Source organism: Schistosoma haematobium, chromosome 1 (genome assembly GCF_000699445.3).
Source record: "Schistosoma haematobium chromosome 1, whole genome shotgun sequence".
Classification (NCBI taxonomy): Eukaryota; Metazoa; Platyhelminthes; class Trematoda; order Strigeidida; family Schistosomatidae; genus Schistosoma; species Schistosoma haematobium.
In genome coordinates this window covers 78,134,047-78,157,239 of record NC_067196.1, presented here as the reverse complement: position 1 = coordinate 78,157,239, position 23,193 = coordinate 78,134,047, and the positions used below count along the sequence as shown (strand labels likewise).

The window sequence follows — 23,193 nt, the reverse complement described above, 5'->3', positions numbered from 1 at the left end:
AGACAGAACAGATATCTCATTAACGTTTTAGCTACCATTTTCAGTTTGACTCGATAAATTTTTATCGCGGAATTCCTTTGATTATCCAAACTAAAATCCTATCATCTTTGCTTTTTTATCTTAAGCTTTAAATATCTTTCGGAATTTCATCTGTTTTTCTGCATCCATTTGTGGTTTCATAATCTGTTTAAGTTACCGGGTCGGGTTCATCTACACCGTTAGAAAACTTACTTTCAAGAAAGTAAAGTGGTTGTTTTATCATCCTATCACTGGTATACCCAGTTAGATTTGTATATCAATGCTGCTGTTATAGGTGTACAACTACTTCTCATACTATACAAAATCGTTTTTTCGTAATGTACTATTAAGAAAATTAGTTACTTGAATCATTGTAGATTGTTTAATATATATTGTTCATTTCATTAATATTAATAATTCAATTATGATATCTTTAATTACTATAGTTCATTTATTTTGACCAACTGTCTAAAACTTGATTGGATAGAATTCACAATGTACAGTCGAATTAAGTAGTTAGGACATCGTTCATGGAGTCCTTTACTATTCGGTTAGATCATGGCTGTAGATACAGACCTCATGGTTTGGCTCTGTGAGATAATCTTAGTCTGATTACAAAAAGGTCTTTATCAATGAAGTTTGTTAAAAAGTAAATGAATAATGTTAATTAGTGTGAATATACTAAGGGAAAGTTTAACATTCATAAAGTCAGACGTCTCACTAAACATGGGAAATTATTATCAAAATTTACTTGATAGTATTTGCTCATAATGGATTTATTAAGAGTTAGTTCAGTAAATCTCAGATAAGGAACAAAAGTGGACAGAAAGAATATACAACTGATAGGAGAAAGTGATATATTATGCAACTAAATGTTGAAAATTAACGTCACCAAGTCAGCCTAAAATTGAAAACAATAACCTTTTGAATGCCCGGATTTGGTGTAAGCCGTTTGATAGCAGTGGCTTCAGGATAACGTAACAAATTCAGAATCATTGTTTTTATAGATTATTCTAAAGGATTTTGAAATATTGATGTTGGACCTACTATTCTGTAGATGGCAAGTATTCACATTGTTGAAAATTTAACCCTCTCAAACGAGCGATTCGTTCAATATAGTAAAACCAGTTTATTGGGTCGACATATTCTTTTCAATCAATCCTTTTAGTTTGAAGTCAATCTTACCGGATATTTAATCACCTTTAAAGTTACAGAAAATAGGGTTTTTCTTGACTTTACCGCACACTTTATGTCTTAAAAGTTCTCTGCATGAAAATTTTTATCTGCAAACGTTTATCAGTAGACGTGAAAATACAGGAACAAAGTTTAGGTACTTGGCGTGTACTCACTGAATAACACTTTCATTACTACTCTTAGTATATTTTATTACAATTTCAAATCTAACAATTAACTGTTAATAAAATCAAGCTAGATTGTTTTGTTTTGGTAAATCAGTAATCACATTTTCCGACTGCCAGTTTACTCGACTTGGTTTTCATTTACTGAAATAGACTTTAAATCAAATGGTATGGATAACAAAAGTTTTGAATAATGAATTCTATATATGGCTTAATAATTAAAATTGTAATTCTCATCAATCCTTCGTTTAGGAAATTGTTGGCCGAAATCAATAATACCTTGCCAATTAATAAATCAATATCTGGGAATGTTAAAGAATCACCTGATCAGTTATTAATTCAACTGAAAACTGCATTAGATCTAGCGAAAGAACTACCTACTACTAAAGAATCTCATAATATACCTTCTTTTGCAAATAACATTTCCACTACAACTTTGGTGACCGATTTCAATTCATCATCAATTCATTCTCCACTTTTAAGTAAAGCTCTATCTAATGTTTTAGCTCAGAGTTCTGGGCTATTAACTAATCAAAGTAAATCAATCGGTAGTCAAAATCTAAAAAATGCTAATCATGATGATGTCATGTCTGTAGATAAACAATCCATTGGATCATTGAAAGTTTCAACTTCTTATAAGTAAGTGAATTGAAATATTTTTATAGGTACTTTTTTCACATATTTGTCTGTGGTGAAATAGAGGAGTGTTACAAAGTTATCAATAATAGTCAAACTTGTTCAAATGGAAGTTAATCAAAATGAAGTGATGTTTCATAATTTAGTCAAGATTATCAAAATTTTCAAGTATTGAATATAATAATTTAAGAATGGGTGTCATCTTAATGTCATTAAAGTTCTCAAACATTGAATAAAAAATGGTTACGTCATTTAGCAAAGTAATCACAAGTCATCCAGAGCTTACGTTATGTTATAGTTTTAGAAGTTATAAAAGGCAACAATCTACAAGTTAAGTATAACTATGCTTTGTAAAATAAGCTAAGAAGGTAATACTTATCAATTATAATTTGTAAAATTCAAAGGGATTGTTAAACAGGCTAGGCCATGGGAGAATAACGTATTGAACATGACTCTTCCATATACAGAGGTAGGGTTTAAAATGGTGAATTGCTCATAGCCTCAGCTGTGCACAAATTCCTCATCCAAACCTTTTCTCGGTCCGTTCTTTTCACTTTGTAGAGGATTTCGGATGACGATTCACTTGGTGTGACCTAAGTTGACTGTATGTTCAAGGATTGAGTTGTTGATCGACTTCCATTCCCCTTTGGATACCCATGTAGTGTAGTGCTCGGATATTCGTTTACCAAGTGCATGCTTTACAAGTCTAATATAACCTATTCCATAATAGCAAGTAAACTGATAAATGAACATTAAAGTAGTCCAAAGCGGCAGCTTACTTTTTACATTTTGTTCAATGAGTGGCTTGTTGGTGAAAACAGTTTAGATCTCTGGGATCCAGATGGACCGTTCTTTAGTATTTCAGCTTCCGTTTCTCTCCTAAATCCAGTGTCCAAAAATAAAATTTTCTTCAGAATTATGGAAGTATTTTCAACTTGACGTTTTGGTTTTAGGTTACTGTCAATGTTATAAACTTTTTATTCATTGAGAGGAAAACAATTATTAAAACTAATCGGTAAAATTTGTTTACAGCTTTCAGACAATTCACAACATACTTGGTTACATAATTTCCTATTTATAAGTTATGGATTCATCTATATTAGAATACTATTATAGCATCCTTTTAAAAAATTTTCATTTGTAGCCCAACCATTAGTTAAAGAATTGCAAAGTACTTAATAATCAGTATATGTAGTCAGATTCTGATAACTAAGTGAACTAATCTTGAAATTTCCCTCTTTTTATTGTTTATTTGACTCACTTTTCATTTTCAAAGCAACTCTTCGAATAAATTCCTCATGTATATTCTTCTTCTACAATATTACTATCGACTTCTAATGGATATTATTAAATAAATGTGATTGAATTCAACTAAATAACTATATACATATCGAATGGTTTATGTTTCGATTTATATTTCTTGTGAGAGAGTTAGCTAATTAGTTGTATGTTTAGACTACAATCAGATGCAGCAGGATTTGAACATACATCGTATTTATTTGGAAAATAAGTATTTTCAAGTCACTTTACAAAGTCATCACTTTAAGTACTAGAGATAGACAAAAATGAACACCTAACTTCTTACTATTCAATATTTTTTATTCTGACCACTACAACTTCAATTACATTAATCATCAGTTAATAAATTTTAAATGTTACATATACCATTGATATAAAAGACCCCTATTTTATTTTAATCTTCCTTTTTTAAAGATCTACATTACATAACCGTTTAGTAAAACAAGTGAAGCTGCTTAATTCCGTGAATCATTTAGGTCATAATAAAAATCACTTAAGTTTACTCTTCTAGAGAAACAAGGGAATTTCCCAAAATTTCTCCAGAAATAATTTATTTTTAATGGTAAAAACAAATATTAGTCCATAAAACTGAGTAGTGAACACATCATAATGAAACTGATGGTATATGTTCAATACTCATTTTTTGTTTTCTAAACAGTAATTATCATAACAAAAAGGAATGAATGTAATATGCTGCTTAGATGATTCAATCTTAAAAAAAAAAGAGTTTTACTCAGTTCATTTAGGTCGTTAGTGAATTTTGTTTTGATTAAGTGGGGGCCAAGTTTATATAAACCTTATTTATACTACATAATAACTCAAACAAAAATTGCTTTAATTTATTACTATGAATTTTCAGCTAATAGACTTCAGATTGAATTTCTATATCTATTAATCCGAGTGAATCAATGTCACAGTATTCAAATTATCTCTGTATTTTTTTTTACACTAAACACGTTTTTGTACAAATATTTGATTATTTTATTACTAGGTCTCCGACATTACCTAGAAATTCTTTGTCGAATCAGACTACTTTGACTTCGACAAATGCTAAAACTCCCTATACTGCTAGTGATTATCACAGTTCATCAACCAACCCTTTTGAATTGGAATCATCTATGTCTGTTGGTTATTTCTCATCTACTAATCCAGCTCAATCTAACTTATCTGTACATAAACCATTAAATCCATTTGATGAGACCAGTGATTCTGTCAATTTTAATGATGATGAGGTTGATGGTAATGAAAATGTAACATCTCATTCATTTAATCATAGATCTGAACATCATGAGTCTGTAGATGTGGGTTTCAATGAATCTCTGACCGGTGAACAGCAGCGACAACAAAATGTTTCTAAGCCACGATCATTAAATCCTTTCGATTGGGATTAATACACGAGATTGTGGCTTAATTTTTGCACCATTGTTGTTTTGAAAATAATTATAATTTCGCTGGTTTTTATTTTCGAAGTATATCTATTTTATTCAACTATTTAACTTTTTCATTTCTAACCATCAACATTACTACTGATAATCATTCCTGTTTTCAATTTCCCTCAGTTCTTGTATGTGATTTCATTTTTCGTCATGATGCCTACTTTGTATTTTGTAGTTTTCTGACATTTGTTCGGTATTAATTGTAATCATAGTTTTGTTCTAGATTTTTTTTCCAATAGAAATGTTTAGATCCAACCACTAAGTTGTAAATTACTCCGTTAATATTAAGTTCTAATCCTGTCATCAAAATACGGTTGCTAACTTGATATTAAAATTCCATGATGATGTAAGGGGTAAGTCGATTCTGTATTCAAAGTTTTCCGACAACTCATATCTTCTTAACTTCATTATACCGAATCATGGTTCAGCTGTGCTAGGGCTGGCTTCTAAAGTTAAGCCCTAGCGGACTCACATAGTCAAGTCTCTGTAACTTCATTACCTTCGGAGTCTACAAAGTAAACTAAATTTAATTCTTTTGGTAATGATATCCTCAATTTATAGAATTTATTAAATAATTGTTCTGAAAGAGATATCTAACTGATCAACAAATGTTCGACGAACTATTCCAAAAAATGACCTGTGACAAATTTTTACAAAAGAATAAAAGTTTTTATCACCCTCTGACTAACTGATGGAAACAGTTACTCGTAGCTCAACAGTTAGTCCCATTTTGTTAATCACTCCTCTTAGGGTTTAGTATACTGTGTTTTGCTAGAGAAGCTTTTGACTGTAATAGAAGCTGAACTGGTATTTTTGCTAAATTCGTCTTGTTTGTAAAGTTAGAATCAATTAACTTAAGCAGAAAGTTTGTACCACGATATAATTCAATATGTCTCAAAAGTACTTTCTATACTATACAAAAACACTTGGTTCGTCCTAACTGAACAAACTTTGGACCGTTGGTCTTCTGAATCCAAGTCAAATATTGGAATCTTAATCTTTACATTGTCCATATATCATTGCAAAATGACGTAGTTGGTGGGATAGCTTTTGGCGCATATCCAATTCTGCATATCACTGAAAACCCTTGTACATTAGATATAGTCTGTCCCTGAGAAGATATGACACAATGCACGTCCTGTCGATCTCAGGAGCACCTTAACGTGCTCCACTCACTTCCGGACGATATTGACACGAAATTATGATTGGTTTTGGCACCGCAACGTACCCAGCAAACATCTTGAAGCTGTAGAGAACCCTGTAGTAATGTTTGAACTTCAATCTTGTACTAGGACACCTCTGCAGTGCTTTGGCGATAGAGTTAGCAGATAAACACGGTTGTCTTATATACACCACAGATGTGGACGTCGACGCAAAGAAGAAATGTCCAACCCACTAACTTGAAAAATTATCAATGAAAGCCTGTATTCGATATACTAGTAGCAAGTTGAAGAACTATCCACATTTTAGCAGCCCTATATTTGACCAGTTGAATCAGACGATGATGGTTGTTATCGATTTGTACATTCCGTCAATCCTCGTAAATACTTATTGACGTAAATCGCATTAGCGAATAACGGGATTAAAATAAGTCAAATACGAAAATGGAGTTTGGGTACGTATATATTGTATACTCATTGATTTCAACTGACAATCGAGGGAACAACGATAAGTGGAAAGAGCGAAGCGAAACAAAAAGAAATGATGCGAAATGATCAGGACAAGTGAGTCTGTTTGATTTAACCAATTGTCACTCAATATTTATAGTCAGACCCAAAATAACTTACGGACACGTAATGAGTACAATAAATAATTAACACACATACAGTCATATAAAAGTAGTCAGGGTTGGTAGGCAAATAAGTTACAAGGTCAAAATGTGGCTTGAGAAGTACGAATTGTAGTGAAGAAGAACACGGTTGAGGACAACCAAATTGTATTTAGGACAAATTACAGAATTACTTGGTAAAATAGAAAAACCATATAGTAAATCGTTAATTTGCAAAATATCATTCTATCATATCTAATGTCTCGCATTTCATTGTTCATGCGATTTCTTACAAATTCCATTGTTTTCTCGCTCTTCTTTTCTTGATCTTCTCCATCTTCTGCTGCCAGACATTACGTTCTTTTGACTCACGTTATATACTACTTATATCAATATAAGTAGCACGCACCACACTCGTCCCCCCTTTTAACAAGTTGCTGTCGTAGTCTTTCTGATCTCCGTACCGCTGTGTTCTTTGGTGCTTTTCGTGATTCACACCCATGATGATCTTGAAACCATCTCTGTAGTTGACTAGCATTTACGCGCTTCTGCTTGTCTTCTCTCCGAATAGTGTAGACCGAGCCGCGTCTCTCCGTTATAACATACGGTCCTTCCCATTTTGGAGCCAGCTTCCCCGACCCTGCTCCCCCTGCTATGTTACTTTTTCGTTCTCTACACTTTACTAGGTCCCCCACTGCAAATGGTTTCCACGTTCTCCTCTGTTGTTCTGCCTTCTTTGTGTCTGATATTTGTTTCTTTTTCACGTTCCTTATTGCCTCTCTCCTCTCTTTTCTTAACCTTGTTGTCGTCCACTTCTGTTGTTGTGGCCAGGTCTTATTATGCATTGGAAGTCGTGGTTGTCTGCCATACATGAGCAAGAAAGGTGACTTCTTGGTTGTTCCTTGTGTGGAGGAACGATGTGCCAGCAAAATCAATGGTAACTCTTTCTCCCAATTTCCTCCTTTTGATGCTAACCATTCCTTTAACGTCCGATTGTTTCTCTCTGTAAGCCCGTTTGTCTGAGGATGATACGGTGTAGTTCGTATTCTCTTGATGCCAAACTGCTTTAAACGGGCTTTAAACTCATCACTTTCAAAACAGGGACCCTGGTCAGTTAATATCATCTTCGGTATTCCGTGACACGCTACAATATGCCGGATTACCACCTCGGTCACTGTCCTTGCCCGCTGGTCTGCAATGGGTACGGCATCTACCCAACGTGTAGCATGTTCCGTCATCACTAACAGGTACTGGTTACCGCTCGCCGTCTGTGGAAACGGTCCCATCACATCCAACGACCATAGATCACCGACTGCGGTTACTGGGATTGACTGTAATGGCGGTTGTGTGTATCGATCGCTTTTCATTAGCTGACACTGCTGGCAGGTTAACACGTATTCAGCCACATCTTCTCTCATGCTCGGCCAGTATGCACTTTGTCGTAGTAAGTCCGTCGTTCTTGCGATGCCTGTATGTGCTACCTGGTGACACTCGTGTATCACTTTGCGCCGCCAGTCTTTCGGGATCACCGCCACCCAATTTTCATCATCGTCCTGCCAGGTCAGCACTCCATATGAGTTCACTCTCAGTCGGTCCTTTTGCCGAAGCAGCGTTATTACCTCCTTGTCCATTGTTCGTTTATCTACGTCTGCTCCCTCTTTTATCACTCTGATTACCTCTCGAAGGTTAGGGTCAGCTTTCTGCTGCCGGACGAGTTCTAATGGGTCTCCCTCTAAACTATTCACCGCGTATGCTGTTAATGGCAGGTCGGCTTCCATGTCTGGTCTTGACAAGTAATCTGCCATTACGTTTTCTTTTCCTGGAACATGGCCGATACTGAAATCGTATTCTTGCAGGCGTATCATCCATCGCGCCAACTTCCCTCGGGGGTCTCTTGCTGTTTTCAACCACTGCAGGGGTTTATGGTCGGTCTCAATGTGAAATCGTCTACCTAAAAGGTATGGTCTCCATTTTTCCACTGCCCACACGATCGCTAAACACTCCTTTTCGATGGTTGAATACTTCTGTTCAGCAGGTGTGAGGACGCGACTCGCGTATTCCACCACTCTATCAGCCTGACTCAACACAGCACCTATACCATGATCACTCGCGTCTGTGGCCACTGTAGACAGTCTTCCCGGTTCAGGCAGTCTGAGCGTCATCTGGCGATCGTCTAGCATGTTTTTGATTCGGTTGAACGTTTGTTCGGCAGTCTCAGTCCACGTAAACTTGGTGCTGCTTAATAACTTATATAAGGGTGCTGCTATTTCGTTGAAATTCTTGATAAACCGACTGTAGAACGCCGCTCTTCCCAGGAACTGTCTCAACTTCCTTTTCGAATTAGGTACTGCAATATTTTTTATGGTAAGAATTTTCTCCGGCAATGGTTTTATTTCTCCATTTCCCACTTTATGTCCCAACAATGTGACGCTACTTCTCGCTATCTGCGACTTGTCCTTATTAATCCGAAGTCCAAATTCGTCAATTCGCTTTAAGACCGCTTCCACATGCTTGATGTGATCTGTTTCTGTTTGACTGTACACAACTACATCGTCGCCATATACCTCGACATTATCTAGATTCTTGAGCAGCAGTGTCATTAATCTTCTGAACGTGAACGGTGCACCCGCCAACCCGAACGGCATTCGTTTAAATTGATACTGTTTATCACGTACAGTAAACGCTGTCTTGCTTCGATCACTCTGTTTTATAGGCAGTTGCCAATAACCTGACCGTAAATCCAGCACTGTAAACACCGTGGCATTCTGTAGCCGATCTAATGTTTCCGCCACTGTTGGCATTGCACAAGGCTTCAGGTCTGTTATATTATTCAATTCTCTGAAGTCGACACAAAATCTATACTTTCCATTTGGTTTCTTTACCAAGAGTACCGGCGAGCTATATGGACTGTCCGCTTCCTCAATTATACCTTCTTTTAACATTTCCTGGACCTGACGATTTACCTCGGCCTCTAAATGCACCGGGACACGACGTGTTGCAAATATATTTACTCGACTGTTCTTTATCGGTATTTCGTGCTTTACTCTGTCACAATATCCATACGGCTCCCCATCTCCAGTGAATAGTTTGGCATACTTTTTGCATAACTCGTGAATGTTTAGCTTCTTTGACGAGACATCCGCTGCAACTCTTATTTCAGCAACTTCGCTACTTTCGTGTATTGTCAATGAACCATATTTCGTGACCACCTTACCGCTTCTTAAGTCAACTATCGCTTTTACTTCTCTTAGGAAATCTGCTCCTAATATCGGTCTCGATAAACTTGTGGTTACGACGAACGGAAAATTTATCTCAGCATCCCCCACTTTTACGATACTGTTAGATACGCCAAACACCTCTAACATATGGCCCCCTATCGTGTGGACAGCTAATGTACACGGCTTGATTCTCTTACATTGCTCTTTGCCTATTAACGATACTGCTGCACCTGTATCGATCAGACAAACTAAATCGCGCTCATTTATGTTCACTCTCGTATATACTGCCCCTCTGTCTACTAACGCAACAATCCCCAGATTCCTAGGATAGAAAGAACAATCGTTGTAACGTCTAACATATCTGCGTTTTCGTCTTGTTGGACAGTTTAACTTCCAATGTCCTGTCCCTCCACAAGCGTAACATTTATCGTTCCTTTTATTGTTCACTCGTATTGCTGCAATCTCACGCTCCAGCTCCTCAATCTTCTTCTCGACACTACTCATCTCCTGCTTTTCGCACCCGACTGGAGCTACTGTTCGCGTCATTAGCTGACGAGTCACCTTCGCCAGTTCACTGATATCCATCGGTTGCGCTGCGTTCACCAGTTTCAGTTGTTGGGAGACGGTGGCAGGCACACTCTCGATAAACTGTGACGCCAACAACTGTGCCTCCGACTCCTCATCCAGACTCGGCAGTGCACGGCGTAACAATCTGGTAAGCTCCACAGCCAGCACCAGTGGGTCACCATCGACCGGCAACCTCGCCAGCCGGAACTTCTGCAGCGCGTTCTCTCTGTCCACTGGGCTGTCAAACTCCGCCGCCAACCGCTCCGTGACTGCCTCCCATGTCGTCTTCTCGCCAGCACCGTCCAAGCTGTCATACACAGCCTTCGCCCTGCCTCTCAGCAGCGTCCCCAGCACCACCAACTTCGCCTTCGGCTCCTTCACTCCCACCAGCTCCGCCACGGCCTCAAACTCCTTCAGGAAGCTCAGCACATCTCCGTCCTCAAACTCCTTCGGCCACGGAATCTTCATCCTTAGTGGAGGCAGCGACACCAAATGTAGTGAAGAAGAACACGGTTGAGGACAACCAAATTGTATTTAGGACAAATTACAGAATTACTTGGTAAAATAGAAAAACCATATAGTAAATCGTTAATTTGCAAAATATCATTCTATCATATCTAATGTCTCGCATTTCATTGTTCATGCGATTTCTTACAAATTCCATTGTTTTCTCGCTCTTCTTTTCTTGATCTTCTCCATCTTCTGCTGCCAGACATTACGTTCTTTTGACTCACGTTATATACTACTTATATCAATATAAGTAGCACGCACCACACGAATGAACTGGTTAGAACAGGAGCCGAAATAGCCCTTATGAACATGACATAGTACAGCCTCTAGAAATACCCCATTTAGAAAATGTCACATTAATTTGAAAAAGTGTTTTTGAGAACAAAACAGGAGTGATATACGGCTAACGTTAACAAAAAGTATAGAGTATAGTGCCATGTGATGGGCGAGTGTAATATACGGAAGTTTCATACTTAAGAAAACAAAGTAGATGAATATCGTTAAAATGCGGAGAAAATGGGTAGTAATAACATGCGATTATGAGCAGACTAGTGAGCGTACAGAAAATTCACATGCATTCATGTTCTACAATTCTCTGTACGATAAAATAACACCGTAATAGCGATTCAAAATGTCGTGAATTCAAAGTAGCGTATCGTTCATTATTTGTGGATATGTATGCTATTCGTTCGAACTAATGATTTATTTGTACTTGATTCTCGCTGATTACGAATTCTAAATACAATACTCTCATTTTTGCGCATCTAGATCTACCTGCCTTAATTTTCACTGTTTTGGGCATCGCTAGGTAATACAATGATTTGAACACTCGTAATTATCACATTGGCGTCGTGATGAAACCTTGGACTGAGCACGTGGATATACATTCAAATTCCGAAGCATTCGAACATAACATGGAAAGGTTCGAAATCTGGAGTATGACCAGGAAAAAGTTAAGGATGATAAACTTTTGGCTTATTTACTTACATTTATAAAGCCCACTAAACACTGACATTTCCAAATAAGTTTATTTCACCTTCTTACAAAACTCACAAAGAATTACTTATAAGTCATGTAAAGTGTACAAACATTGGATGTTGCGAAAAAACAAGATTTTGTAGAGCGATTCGTTAGGATATCCTGGAGGTTAGATAACTCATCGTCGAAATGCAGAGACAAGCCTTCGAGTGTTATCTTCGTGAACAATTTCGTGTGCAGCTGCTTGATCGATGCAGGGTCTAACATACCGGATTCGGAAAGCGAGTCTATACAAATACCGAAGCGTCCTATTTCAGATGATAGAACTGCACATATTAATTATGAAGCATCAATACTTTCACTACATTATATAATTTTCCCAATCCAGTTCCTACACAAGGCCACAGTGGTGAACGCGTAATTAAAGATGATCTTCATTTTCGTGAAAACATAACAAACAATTCATTAATAAACTGCAAAGCGCTAAATAAAGGGGAGCAGAAATTCAGTAATTATTTATCATGTTGTAAACGTCTCTCAAGTGATCCATGTGCTTATCGTCATACCAGACGCTTCAAGGGTGCTAAAGCAAAACCCATCAAGTCTGTTTGTTAGACTACTGTTCATTTTGCCACTAGTGATGATGAACCCTGTAGTTTGTGTTTTTGTTAGGCTCGGTGCTCCTAATTATCCTGTACTTTATTCATGACTTTGGAAAGTATTTTCCATAGTCAAAAATGTTATGTCGATCGACCCACTCGTATACTATGACCTAAATAACAAGAAAACCAAGTCCGGTTCAGGTATGAAAGTTTATGAGTGTATTATAAGTAACCGACAAAAATACATTGTTCGAATAATAAATATAACAGTTATACAACAAATCTTTAATTTTTTAGGTTTGTGGAGCAAAGCTGTTGAAATACCAAGTCTAAAGCCGAGTGAAACAAACTATCTCGGAGGTAAAACTTATAAACAAACAAAATCAAAATTTGGGCACAACATAAAAAACACAGTTATGTTAACGTCATTTGGTATAACACTATTCAGTCAAATAATTTCAGTTCGTCTCTTAATGAGCTACGATTACAAAGTTTTCTTTGCTCATGTCATGACGAGTCGAGTTTTATATGCTAAAGAAGATCCTGATACTTTGCCTAAATATTTGGTAGCTATGTGTGCAAAGTGCAGAAGAGGTATTGGTATTCATCGAATTCTGATGGCAAGACACCTAGACTATGTACTGACTATATATTAAAATTGAACTCCAGTTTGTTGAAGCAGACATGCAGGATGGTGGAGACTGAAGATAGTCTGAATCAACTTCATGATTCTAAAGTGCTCACCTAAATGATTCTTATCCTTAAATTTATTCAGATCAATCTCGATCTATTTTTACGACAATTAACACTAGTTTTGGCCTGTTCAAATACGCATCACTTCCATTTGCTTCAAGTTGTTCTCCAGCTACATTTCAGAAAGTGATGAATAACGTGGTCAGTGATCCCTAAGGTGTTGAAGTTCATCAAGATGATCTCACTGTTCTTAGTTCTGATAAAATAGTTCATGATCAGAAACTTAACGCTTTCTAGTGGCGTTTAACTGAGAATTATATTACAGATCTTCTAAACTACGTTTTACGCGAACTTGCTGTTGCTTAACTCGGTTGTGCAGAAATTTTGAGAGAAGAATCGGCTGTGTTCTGAGCTATAAAATGACTTTATTGCAAGATCTGTTTTTTATACGCTCATACGCAATTATGGAGGAAACACATTCTCCGTTTTTTTTGTGACTAGCTCTTCGTACTTCCGTACTGTACTGTATTTTCCATCTTCTTTTGCGTTTTCTTTACTGATTTTTATTCTCGAAATTGATTGCAGTTATTTTTAACACGTGGTCTGTTGCTTTTGGATCCTAAGTATTTCCAGGATGTCATTGAATTTTTAGAAACAGCTCCATCTGTCCTTTACTTAATATTGTTTTAATGTCACTCACCATATTGACTGTAATGTCTTGATCGAACGAACTGGTTACCTCCGTTCCGTAAGGTTAATTTTGAGTGGAGTTCTTGGCAAGTCTCATATGTTGGTGGCCAGAGATAAATGTAGACATATATCGTGTGGTGAAATTCATAAGTTCAAATTTCATCCTTCGAAGTGGGCTCTATAGCCAGTATCGCTCGAGACATGACAGAGAATTCATGCAGACTATTGTGGTTTATTTCTTGACGAATACTATTCACTTGTAGCTACTGATACTTTTTCGAAGTGACCTGAAGTTTTTTCATAACTTCACTGGGTCCTTGCTTCACAGTCCAAGTAATAAGAAGAATTGTTAGTCGAGAAGAGGTTCCCATGGTGTTGATGAATGATAATTACTCTCATTTTTCTGAGGACACAGTCACTACCTAGTTAAGTAGTATGGAGTGCAAACACACGGTTCCTGATCCCCAGCACCTTTATTATAATAGTCTGGAATAGACGTTTTTCAGGACATTAATAACTGCTACTGAATCTATTGCCACCTCGACATTTTATGAACTGGAGAGGGAAACAGACACATTTCGACTTCAGTATGGAAATGGCAAACGTTCTGTGACGAAGAATTCATCAAAGTTATTAAAAGAAGGATTTTCCTACCGAATATGTAGTGTTTAAAGTCTTTAGAAGCTAAGTATTATCGTGGTAATGACCTTCGATCAGTCAAAGGAATTGTGGTGAATAGTGTTGGAAAATTTTCCGTGCAAAATTCAAGGTATCAGTGATATCGTATGCACAACCATCATGCCGATCAAATTTCCAATTTCCTATTTCATTGTTAATTTTAATATTAATGGGTACATTCTAGATCATACAGTGTATATATCCAATACGCTATCGGACAGACACGTGATGAACTTTAGGAGAAGTACAACCGATTGCAGGAATTAGGATTCTCATTTAAGCCGTGACGGGTGTGGTATTTGTACTAACTGATGATTCCTTTTACTTGATTCCCTCTTACTATGAATTTCAAATATGATAAATTCATTTGTGCTTGTCTAGTTCCACCTACACTAGGAAATCAGTTTAAATACATTCATTCATCATATTACACAGTCGGTGCGTACGTCCGGCTAATACTCTATAAGCGGTTTCAAGTCAGGAATGTTATACATCGGATTGTTTTTAGAGGAACACGCGCATTGTCAGAAGTAACCTAACGAGCTACGATAATACGAAAAACGGTAGAGATCGAAGTTCATTTATTCCTGTGCTTGTGACTATTTAGACCCTTACCCGTAATCTTGCGTTCCTTGATGCTCAACATTGGATCTCATCACACTCAAGATAGTAATTTAGCTCGCGTATCAACCATTATAGAGAGTTACCGCTTAACACAAATACAACTTAATTGCTACATTCCAGGATATGAACAGAAGCTCGAAATCGAATTCATATGAAGGATAAAGATATCGTCAAAACTTACGTCATACCCAGTTTACTCGTTCAAAACATTTACTCGTGTCGTTCGAGTTCAAGTGTTTGATGCAACTTATCAATTCATGATCGCCAATCGCTGCACATTTCTCACGAGATCTAATCAGCTTAGTTTCAATATACGCTCATATCGGCCATCACTAAACAAAAGTTTTAATCCCACCAACTTTGATTCCTGGTATGTTTGGCATTAAGGTTTTTTCGTAAGGGAATATTTCGGGTAGTAAAGCCGTCAAACACTCCATAGTTGATATTTCTTCAGACCCATTGAACTTGCTTGGACATACAACTCATAATAAAAGTATTAACTAAATGGAGAACAAAGTCGTGGCTACTTAGTAATACGCAAAATAAACCGAATATAAGTTGAATTGAATTTCAGATGCATTTATTAGCATCCATTGCTAATTCGTGCTAAAGAGAGCGTGTCTTTTATGAAATCGTTTCAACATTACCAACATAAGAGTACAAAAAGGTCCATTTCAATATATTATTTGATATCGTTTGTTGAATTGCATAACACACATGTCAAAACGTGATCACAGTGGTCCATTAAAACAAGCGTATGGTGATTTCAAAAATCTCAGTAATTGAAGTCAACCAGAAGATGAATACAATCTTGTCTTAGAAACCAAGAATACTGGCTTCTAAGTTGGGTAAATTCAACGCTGTATTGTTTTATGACAACATAACCTAACTTGCGCAGAATTGAAGTATTTCCCCATTTTAAAGACTAATTTTTCTGTGAGTAAGGTTAAGATCATTTCTATTTGGGTTTCAGTTTGTTTGACTGTATTATTTCAGTCGATCAACGTAGTAATGAGACGCAGAAATATAAGTTGGAACGATACAATTTGATGACAAATAACTCGGATGACCAGATATCTTCATCTGTTGGAATAGATGATGCAGTAGCACAGTTTGAAACATATGAAGACTATCTAGATTCCCAGATAACGGCCACTGATCTTTTTTATTTGGAGGTTCACCATATTATTTATTCATTACCTGAACATTTTAAGGATGAGGAAATAGCTCGACAACTTGTTGAACTAGGTTACAGAGGATCAGGTGAAACACTCAAACGTGAGGAGTTCAACAGTCGTAAGAAAGCACTTGCTGAGGCAATGCTAGCTAAAGAGCAACAAAAAAAGTAAATTACTAGGTACCTGGTCTGTACATTTTTCAATTTTCTATCACTTGTCTTCAAAATATATTGTTATGATCTGTACGTTTTCCTGTATACATATTTGTCCGTTGCCGGCCAGCATTAAGGCTTGTATATGTGTATGCAGGTTTGTAAACATTGGTCTTCATAACTAATATTTGACTATAGCCAAATTTTATTGTTGTACAACGGCGTGCACAAAATCTAGGTAGTTTGACATGTATTTAGGTGAAATGCAGGTAACTGAGCGACATTTCAAACGTCTAGAGACAAAAATTGTATAGCAGTAAATAGATCCCCAAAATAATTTGTTCTGTAAGTCCTTGTCATTGATTCTGACCTCATTAGCTTTACTGGAGATACCTTACCGAAGGCTCTTGATCACACATTCGCACCAGATCATTAGTGAGTACGCCGTGCTACTCATCCCTTATAACCGTTAGCCAGCTTAGATAGAACACTTTTCGACATATCGCTAGCTTCCCAAACATATCTCTGTACATCTTCGTTTTCTGTCTTTTAATTTGACCGGGTTGGTGTCGTGCAATCAAAGAAGTGTCACATGTAAAATTGTCAAACTCCGTATATCTGTGGCATATTTAAAGGAAATGTCCAGCTATTCCCCCATGGCGAGCGGAGACGTTTTGGAGTTTGTCGACTAACCCTCCTCTTATTTCCTTACAGGACGTACTCCATACCTCCTCTTTTTCGGCTGCTTGAGGTGTAGTAGCTATCATCAAAATTACTGAGTGATAAGGATTATATAAGTTACCCATCCTACTCAAAGTGAGTTTGCACAACTTCTGAAAATACCAACATTCAATTTTAAAACCGTGGAATAGGTTTTACAGAGTGAAAAGGGTGAGAAATAAATTTCTTAGTAGAATCAGTGGTCGAATTTTCAACATCAATCTGGTTATTACTTCTTATTATTATGGAATTCAGCTGCTCTATTACGAACTTGAGTTAGATGAAGCGATTTAGTTATTTAGAAGTAACACGTTTGAATTGCTGTATCTTTATAAGACATACATTCCTAATATTTCGCCCACATCTTGCCTGCCTATTAAAGAACAAAGTATTTTACGTTTCACAGCATTTTACTGATAAATTATTGAAAAAAGTTATTGAACGTTAATGCACCATGGTTGAACACTCAACCACGGTTTCACTTTTACATTTCTTGACAGAACTAGTTAGGTTTTCAAGATCACTTATAGTAAAAAACTCATCTTCTCAAAAACATTAATTTCATATCTATAAAACTACTAAAAGAAACTCGTGGATTGTTCCCTATGACTGTTTATCCTCTTAGAATTTACTTTATTCCTCAAAATAAGGTAAAAGTAGTGGCTTTGTGAAGTATACGATTACTAAAATAGTGATCCAAACTAGGACTGCACTCTAGCTTCTCTCTAGAATCACTTTCTTCCTTTTTATACTCAGTAGCTTTTTTACCATTGTACTCAAATGGTCTGGATTGTTTCTCCTAAGATATTGAAATATAAATTTATAAACACTCAAGTCTTAATTTACCTGTTGCTAATATACGTTATCAAAACAGATATTTTACCGTCCCACCTTAAATAAAAAATCGCTTTAACATACTCTTATGACAGGATCAACTTTGAGAATAAATTTTTAGGCACATAAATCTGTATCCTTATAAAACTTTCCGTTTGTTTTAGTGCATTGTCTTCTTTCGGTCTGAAGATAACGTGTCCATTCCTCCGAGCTTTAGCTGAGCGGGAAGGTTCTAATCGAACCGGTCAAATGTCCGTAAGTAACATTTTTTAGCATTTGAAAGTAGAGGTAGTAAATCTTAAAATACTAAGCGAATCTCATCTATTTAGATCATTTGAAAACTTTGTAAATATTATAAACTGCCTGGCCATATGTTGGCTTTGTAAGATAATTTTGTGGAAGCCGGCATAAAACACACGACAAAAGTTTAGGTAAATGAATTAAAGGATCAACCCAAATCTCATTGTTGATCGTTTTTGGTTTGATAGTACGTGATATATTAGACCACAGAAATCGTTCATTCCCGATTCTCTTTAGTTGTTAAAGCACTGTTTCACCTTCAGTCTTGTTACTCTAATAGTTTGGCTCATGTATAAATAGGCTTTTTATCAGTATGGAAATTCGACACCATACTACACAACAGTACGTGTTTGCGTGGGTGTAGTTATTTAAGTTTGTCTTAATATATATGTTCTTGTATGTATGTGTCAGTATAGCTGGACTACCATACATTGACTGTAAATTCTGAGTCAATTTTAATTCATCGATCTTAGCCAAAAGATCGATTTCCAAAATTTCGATAATCTGTACCCTATGGATATTTGTTTGTTCTCCTTTTCTGTCTGGTAAAACATATATACGAATTGTTGCATCCTCAACACTATTCTCATTGATTCTGACACCCTAATTTTGAAGAATATATATGAAGTTAATTTGAACCTTCATTTATTCATCACTGTCATCATCTGAAGTCATAATGTTTCTACAAAACTGTAAGAACACAGATTGATAATTTTTAAATCTTAAGAATTTAAAACTCTGCAAAAATAAAGGTTTAACCTCAATCTCATAGTGATTAAACAATACAGGTAATCGTTTAAGCTATCTGAAAACGTTCCATGAAGCCCTCATTTTAATACTTCACAGTGTTTATCACATGTCCTTTGAAGTATCAATGGCGAAAGACAGTTATAACTAAGTATATATATCTTGACTTATTGTCACTTCTAGTTGTATGGCCTAATTTCTTATTCGTAACCAACTGATCTGAAACCCTTTTTTAGCTGTAAATATGTACCTTACTAGAGAGTTGCTGACTGAAAGGACGTATTGCTTAATTGTCATAACCAAAATAATCCAAAAATCAACTTATCAAATAGTTTTCATACCTGAAAATCTAGGGCCGACATGGCCAAAAGACATTTGTTATTTGTAACGCCTGCTTCTACAAAATGAATAAAACACTGGCCATGTGAGTTATTTGCAGCCCACTATTTACACGTTACTTTTTTATAAACCATCCTACTTGTTCAAGCCCTTAATAAAAACCCACTAAGATTTAAACGTAGGACCCATTTTATTTACTTCAGTCTGACCACCTGGGTAATATTTCCTTAACTTTTTAACAACCACCTTAACAATATACTTTTTTAAATCAACTGATACATAACTTCTGCATTACATTCTAAACTTTTATATTTTTAGACTATTATTTTTATTAGAGATAAGAATTCACGTGGTCAAGAAATATCGGGCTACATAGATTATGCACATCGTTTGAAATCTGAAGACTTCACAGTGTACTTTAAAGAAAAGAAAAAGTTGCTCCCAAGAACAGGAGATCTAAGGTATATTGTAAAACAGTGTGTTTAATTTGCTTAGCAAGTCAATTTACTATTTTTAATAGACAGCAGTTAGTTTTTATATGATTTTATTCAGAGAATCCCATGGTTATATCATTAGGTTCGCGAAAGAATCAAAATACAGAAACTGAAAGACATTTTAAGATATAGAATAAACGAATTGTTTCTATAGCCTCAAAGTTCCACTGGATCAACCATGGTACAATAAGTATGCAGTAATTAAACTTCCTAGTAATATTGAAACCGTTGATCTATATGCATTTATGACCAAGACTCGAAACAGAGTCAGAGAGTCTAATTGGCCTTTGCCGAAATGTGTCACTTGTAAAGTAGGTGGGATGTTCGTCTGCTAACCAAAAGACAAATATACTGTGCAGCAGCAGTCTTGATCCCACTTTATGGATGCTAAACATGATCATTAAGACTAAAGGACACTTGGGGGTTATTTTTGTTTGATTTTAGGTGTTTTAAAACATAGATTGAGTATTTTGGGACCACCAATCGATCAGTACTAATGTTAAGCATAAGATTTTAAATGAAGGTGTTTATTCAGTTGATGAGGTAATGAAGGCTCATCAACTGAGGTGGTTTGGATATGCACCACGTAGGCCCAACCACCGCCTATCTCGTCGAGAGGTCTTATCTGACATAGAAGTAGGTTAAAAGAAAGGTAGGGTCCGAAAAATCAATACGTGATAGCAGTTCGGGAAGTTATTTGTGTGGCAGACATATTGGTAGATACAAACTACCTAATTGGGACCCAAGTGATAATCATAACTAATGGTTGTAGAAGCTGAATGATATGGCTCACAGTCGTTAGTAATGACCCAGGTGCATTCATTCTTCATATCGTTTTAGATCATGAGTCCTGAAATCGCTTTATGGGTGTTTCATCTTTATATATCTAACATTTTCTACTGCTCCTGATGCTGCTACTTCTACCACTCTAGCATTTGTGTTGATAACTTTTACTCTTCGTTAATGTGATGTAGCAACTTAAACCGATGTACAAATATCCTAGTTTATAAGGTGAATATTACTAACTGACTTCCGGGCTCATACTCAGCTATTTAACTTCCTAAAATACCACAATGTTGTTAAATAAGGCCATTTTAGCTAAGGAAGTTTATGCACACTATAATCCTTCAAAACACTGAAGGAATAATCAGGCTGGGTATTTTTCTAAAAATGTATTTAACTACTCTAAAGTGAAACATAAAGTAGTTTTTACATCAAAGATGACTGCATGATATGATGTATTTGGTTGGTTTTTCTGAAGATATGCTTTTCATTTCTACGTTTCCAAAGATTTTAAATAATCCCTCAGCACGTATTTAAAATGCTCACTCTTATTCTTATAAATACAATATCTCTAATCTATAGTTCTTAAATTTCTAATGTTATTCACAAATTCTTGAGAATTAAGCTCTCTCCACCTATTCATTTTTAACTACCTTAAGTTCAGTCTCCCAACTAACTAATTCATCCATTTGGAAACAAGGACACACACTTACCTTAAGTCAACACCTAAGTTGGCTTTTATTAACATGATTCCATGTGCAAATAACTGTTTGAAGTATGAATATTCCACACAAAAACTAATATATGTAAATATACGTTAACTTAATTCTTAGTTTCTACAATTGGGAAACTCACAATGTTGTAGCCAATTCATCACCGAATTATACTGTAATAACAGAAAATCCTAATGGCCTTCTTTTGAAGAATAAACGTGATAGAAAAATTTTAAATGTTGACTCAACTGTAAGTTATTGTTTCGTAAGTTTTGATCGAAAAATTGCATGAATTTCTAGCATTATTCAAGTATGAACTTTTCAGGCCTGAATTTAGACAGCTTTTATTAATAGCTCATTATACATTAGAATTTCAGGCTTCCTTACCAATCATCACATGAGAGAACTAAACGTTTATGGATAATAGCAGAATCTTTTAAACTGTACATTACCACACTTCCGAACCGTATTAACTAAGTCTGATGTTAACTTGTTTAGCTTTAAATCAAATTTAAAAAATAGATAAGGACTTGATTACTGTACATCAATTCCTTGTACTAATCATAAGATTTGTGTAGATGGTTTGACTGAATCCAAACATTAAGTATAACTTAAATCCAGTCTTATTATTTATTTAATATATTTTCAAACTTTGTCAGCATAATGAATGTCTAACTAGTGATTTGATTGTATCAGTAAAATTAAATTGTTCCCTTAGTTTTCAATCCTCATGATAGAAGCAACATTACCCAAGATTTTTAATTTATATTTTTCAATGAATATAAACAATCACCTCTAGGGAACATTTTTATAATTCCATGATCAATGCGTAATTTGTAGATTGTTCTACAAATCAAAAACGTTGATCCCTGAATTTAGTATACTACGAAAATATTACTTTACACCATATGTCTTGTAATTAAATATCGCACTGTTTAATTTTTATTCATTTCAGGCTACATCCCCTGGTGATAATTCCAAAAGAACAATCGTCGAAACTGACAAGTATCTTCAAGTTGTTATCTACGATCATATAACTAAGAGAAAAACGTGAATGTTTATTTTCCCATTTCTAAGTACCCTACATATATTATCATTTTGATAAAGGAAACTCTGAATGATTCTAACACAAATTATCATATTTCCGAAAAGTTAAACGTTATTGAATTAATCAACCATGATTTTGGATGCATTTTACATAGAATCTAACTATCGATTAACAGTGCTTGTGAAAATAATCGTAATTCAAATAAAACCTTTTATTTGAAGTTAAATTGGATAGATTTCTTTCGTTGACAATCCTAAGGATTGATACATCAAATTGAAAATTGTTAGGAACAGTCTAAAATCTGCGATACTTAACAAACAATTAATTTTTATTATACACCATGAGTTGTGAGTAAAGGATCAATGGAAGAATTAAGACAACAAAAGTCTTCATGATAGAGAATCATTTCAATGAGTTGTTCATTTTTATTATCACCATTATTATTATAAAACCAGTTTGATTTCCTATATGCGATGATTTGGTTCGCGACCAACTTTTTACCTGTGCCATCATATTGAAAAATAAACTTAATACTCAGACGATCTATTAGTTGTTGATTGTATGGCCTTGTAAAATATCTTAATTTGATCACATAAAAATTTTCCCGGGTCGGATTACAGTGTAAATTATAGTGAGGTGGGAAGCGGGACGAACATATGTGTTACACATATTCACGTTACCTGTTTTGGGTAAATTAGTGTAGCTGATGTTCTTTATGAGACAGTCGTATAAGTTTTTGCATCACTGTCTAAGATAAAGTTCATCTTTTGTACAATAGCGTTAGTTATTCATGTAATAGCCTGATTTAAA

At 35.6% G+C, this 23,193-nt stretch overlaps 3 protein-coding genes across 4 annotated transcripts in view; all 3 read left to right on the top strand.

Annotated features, from left to right (window-relative positions):
* The window catches only part of VPS11 (Vacuolar protein sorting-associated protein 11), a gene marked incomplete at its 3' end in the record, with an annotated part of 50,403 nt that extends 45,701 nt beyond the window's left edge, over positions 1–4,702 (top strand). Inside the window, exons 26-27 of the mRNA XM_035731193.2 lie at positions 1,629–2,015; positions 4,303–4,702. Coding sequence (XP_035588286.1) covers positions 1,629–2,015; positions 4,303–4,702 — 787 coding nt within the window. The remainder of the gene's footprint in view (positions 1–1,628; positions 2,016–4,302) is intronic.
* Positions 4,703–5,334: 632 nt separating this feature from the next.
* On the top strand, positions 5,335–11,041 carry MS3_00002183 (uncharacterized protein). Its single transcript, XM_051209753.1, has one exon. It carries the CDS (start codon positions 7,852–7,854, stop codon positions 8,185–8,187), a length of 336 nt encoding a protein of 111 aa, XP_051075211.1. The 5' UTR covers positions 5,335–7,851; the 3' UTR covers positions 8,188–11,041.
* A 4,858-nt stretch (positions 11,042–15,899) lies between these two features.
* MS3_00002181 (uncharacterized protein) lies at positions 15,900–22,990 on the top strand. Of its 2 annotated transcripts, XM_051209750.1 has the most exons (7): positions 15,900–15,980; positions 16,072–16,250; positions 16,290–16,420; positions 18,124–18,214; positions 19,664–19,806; positions 21,456–21,585; positions 22,291–22,990. In XM_051209750.1, exons 2-7 carry the CDS (start codon positions 16,125–16,127, stop codon positions 22,387–22,389), a joined length of 720 nt encoding a protein of 239 aa, XP_051075209.1. In that variant the 5' UTR covers positions 15,900–15,980; positions 16,072–16,124; the 3' UTR covers positions 22,390–22,990. The 2 variants fall into 2 exon arrangements, with proteins under 2 accessions (XP_051075209.1, XP_051075210.1); XM_051209751.1 differs by lacking the exon at positions 15,900–15,980 and having other exon boundaries at positions 16,072–16,432; positions 22,291–22,917.
* The last annotated feature ends 203 nt before the right edge of the window (positions 22,991–23,193 follow it).

What these genes read in the sequence shown, in the direction of transcription:
- MS3_00002183 (XM_051209753.1), top strand. Translation starts at nt 7,852, where the DNA reads ATGGCGGTTGTGTGTATCGATCGCTTTTCATTAGCTGACACTGCTGGC.
- MS3_00002181 (XM_051209750.1), top strand. Translation starts at nt 16,125, where the DNA reads ATGACAAATAACTCGGATGACCAGATATCTTCATCTGTTGGAATAGAT. An exon ending in GCTAAAGAGCAACAAAAAAA is followed by an intron (nt 16,421 to 18,123) that starts GTAAATTACTAG and finishes CGTTTGTTTTAG; the next exon opens with TGCATTGTCTTCTTTCGGTC. An exon ending in TTTTAAATGTTGACTCAACT is followed by an intron (nt 21,586 to 22,290) that starts GTAAGTTATTGT and finishes TATTCATTTCAG; the next exon opens with GCTACATCCCCTGGTGATAA.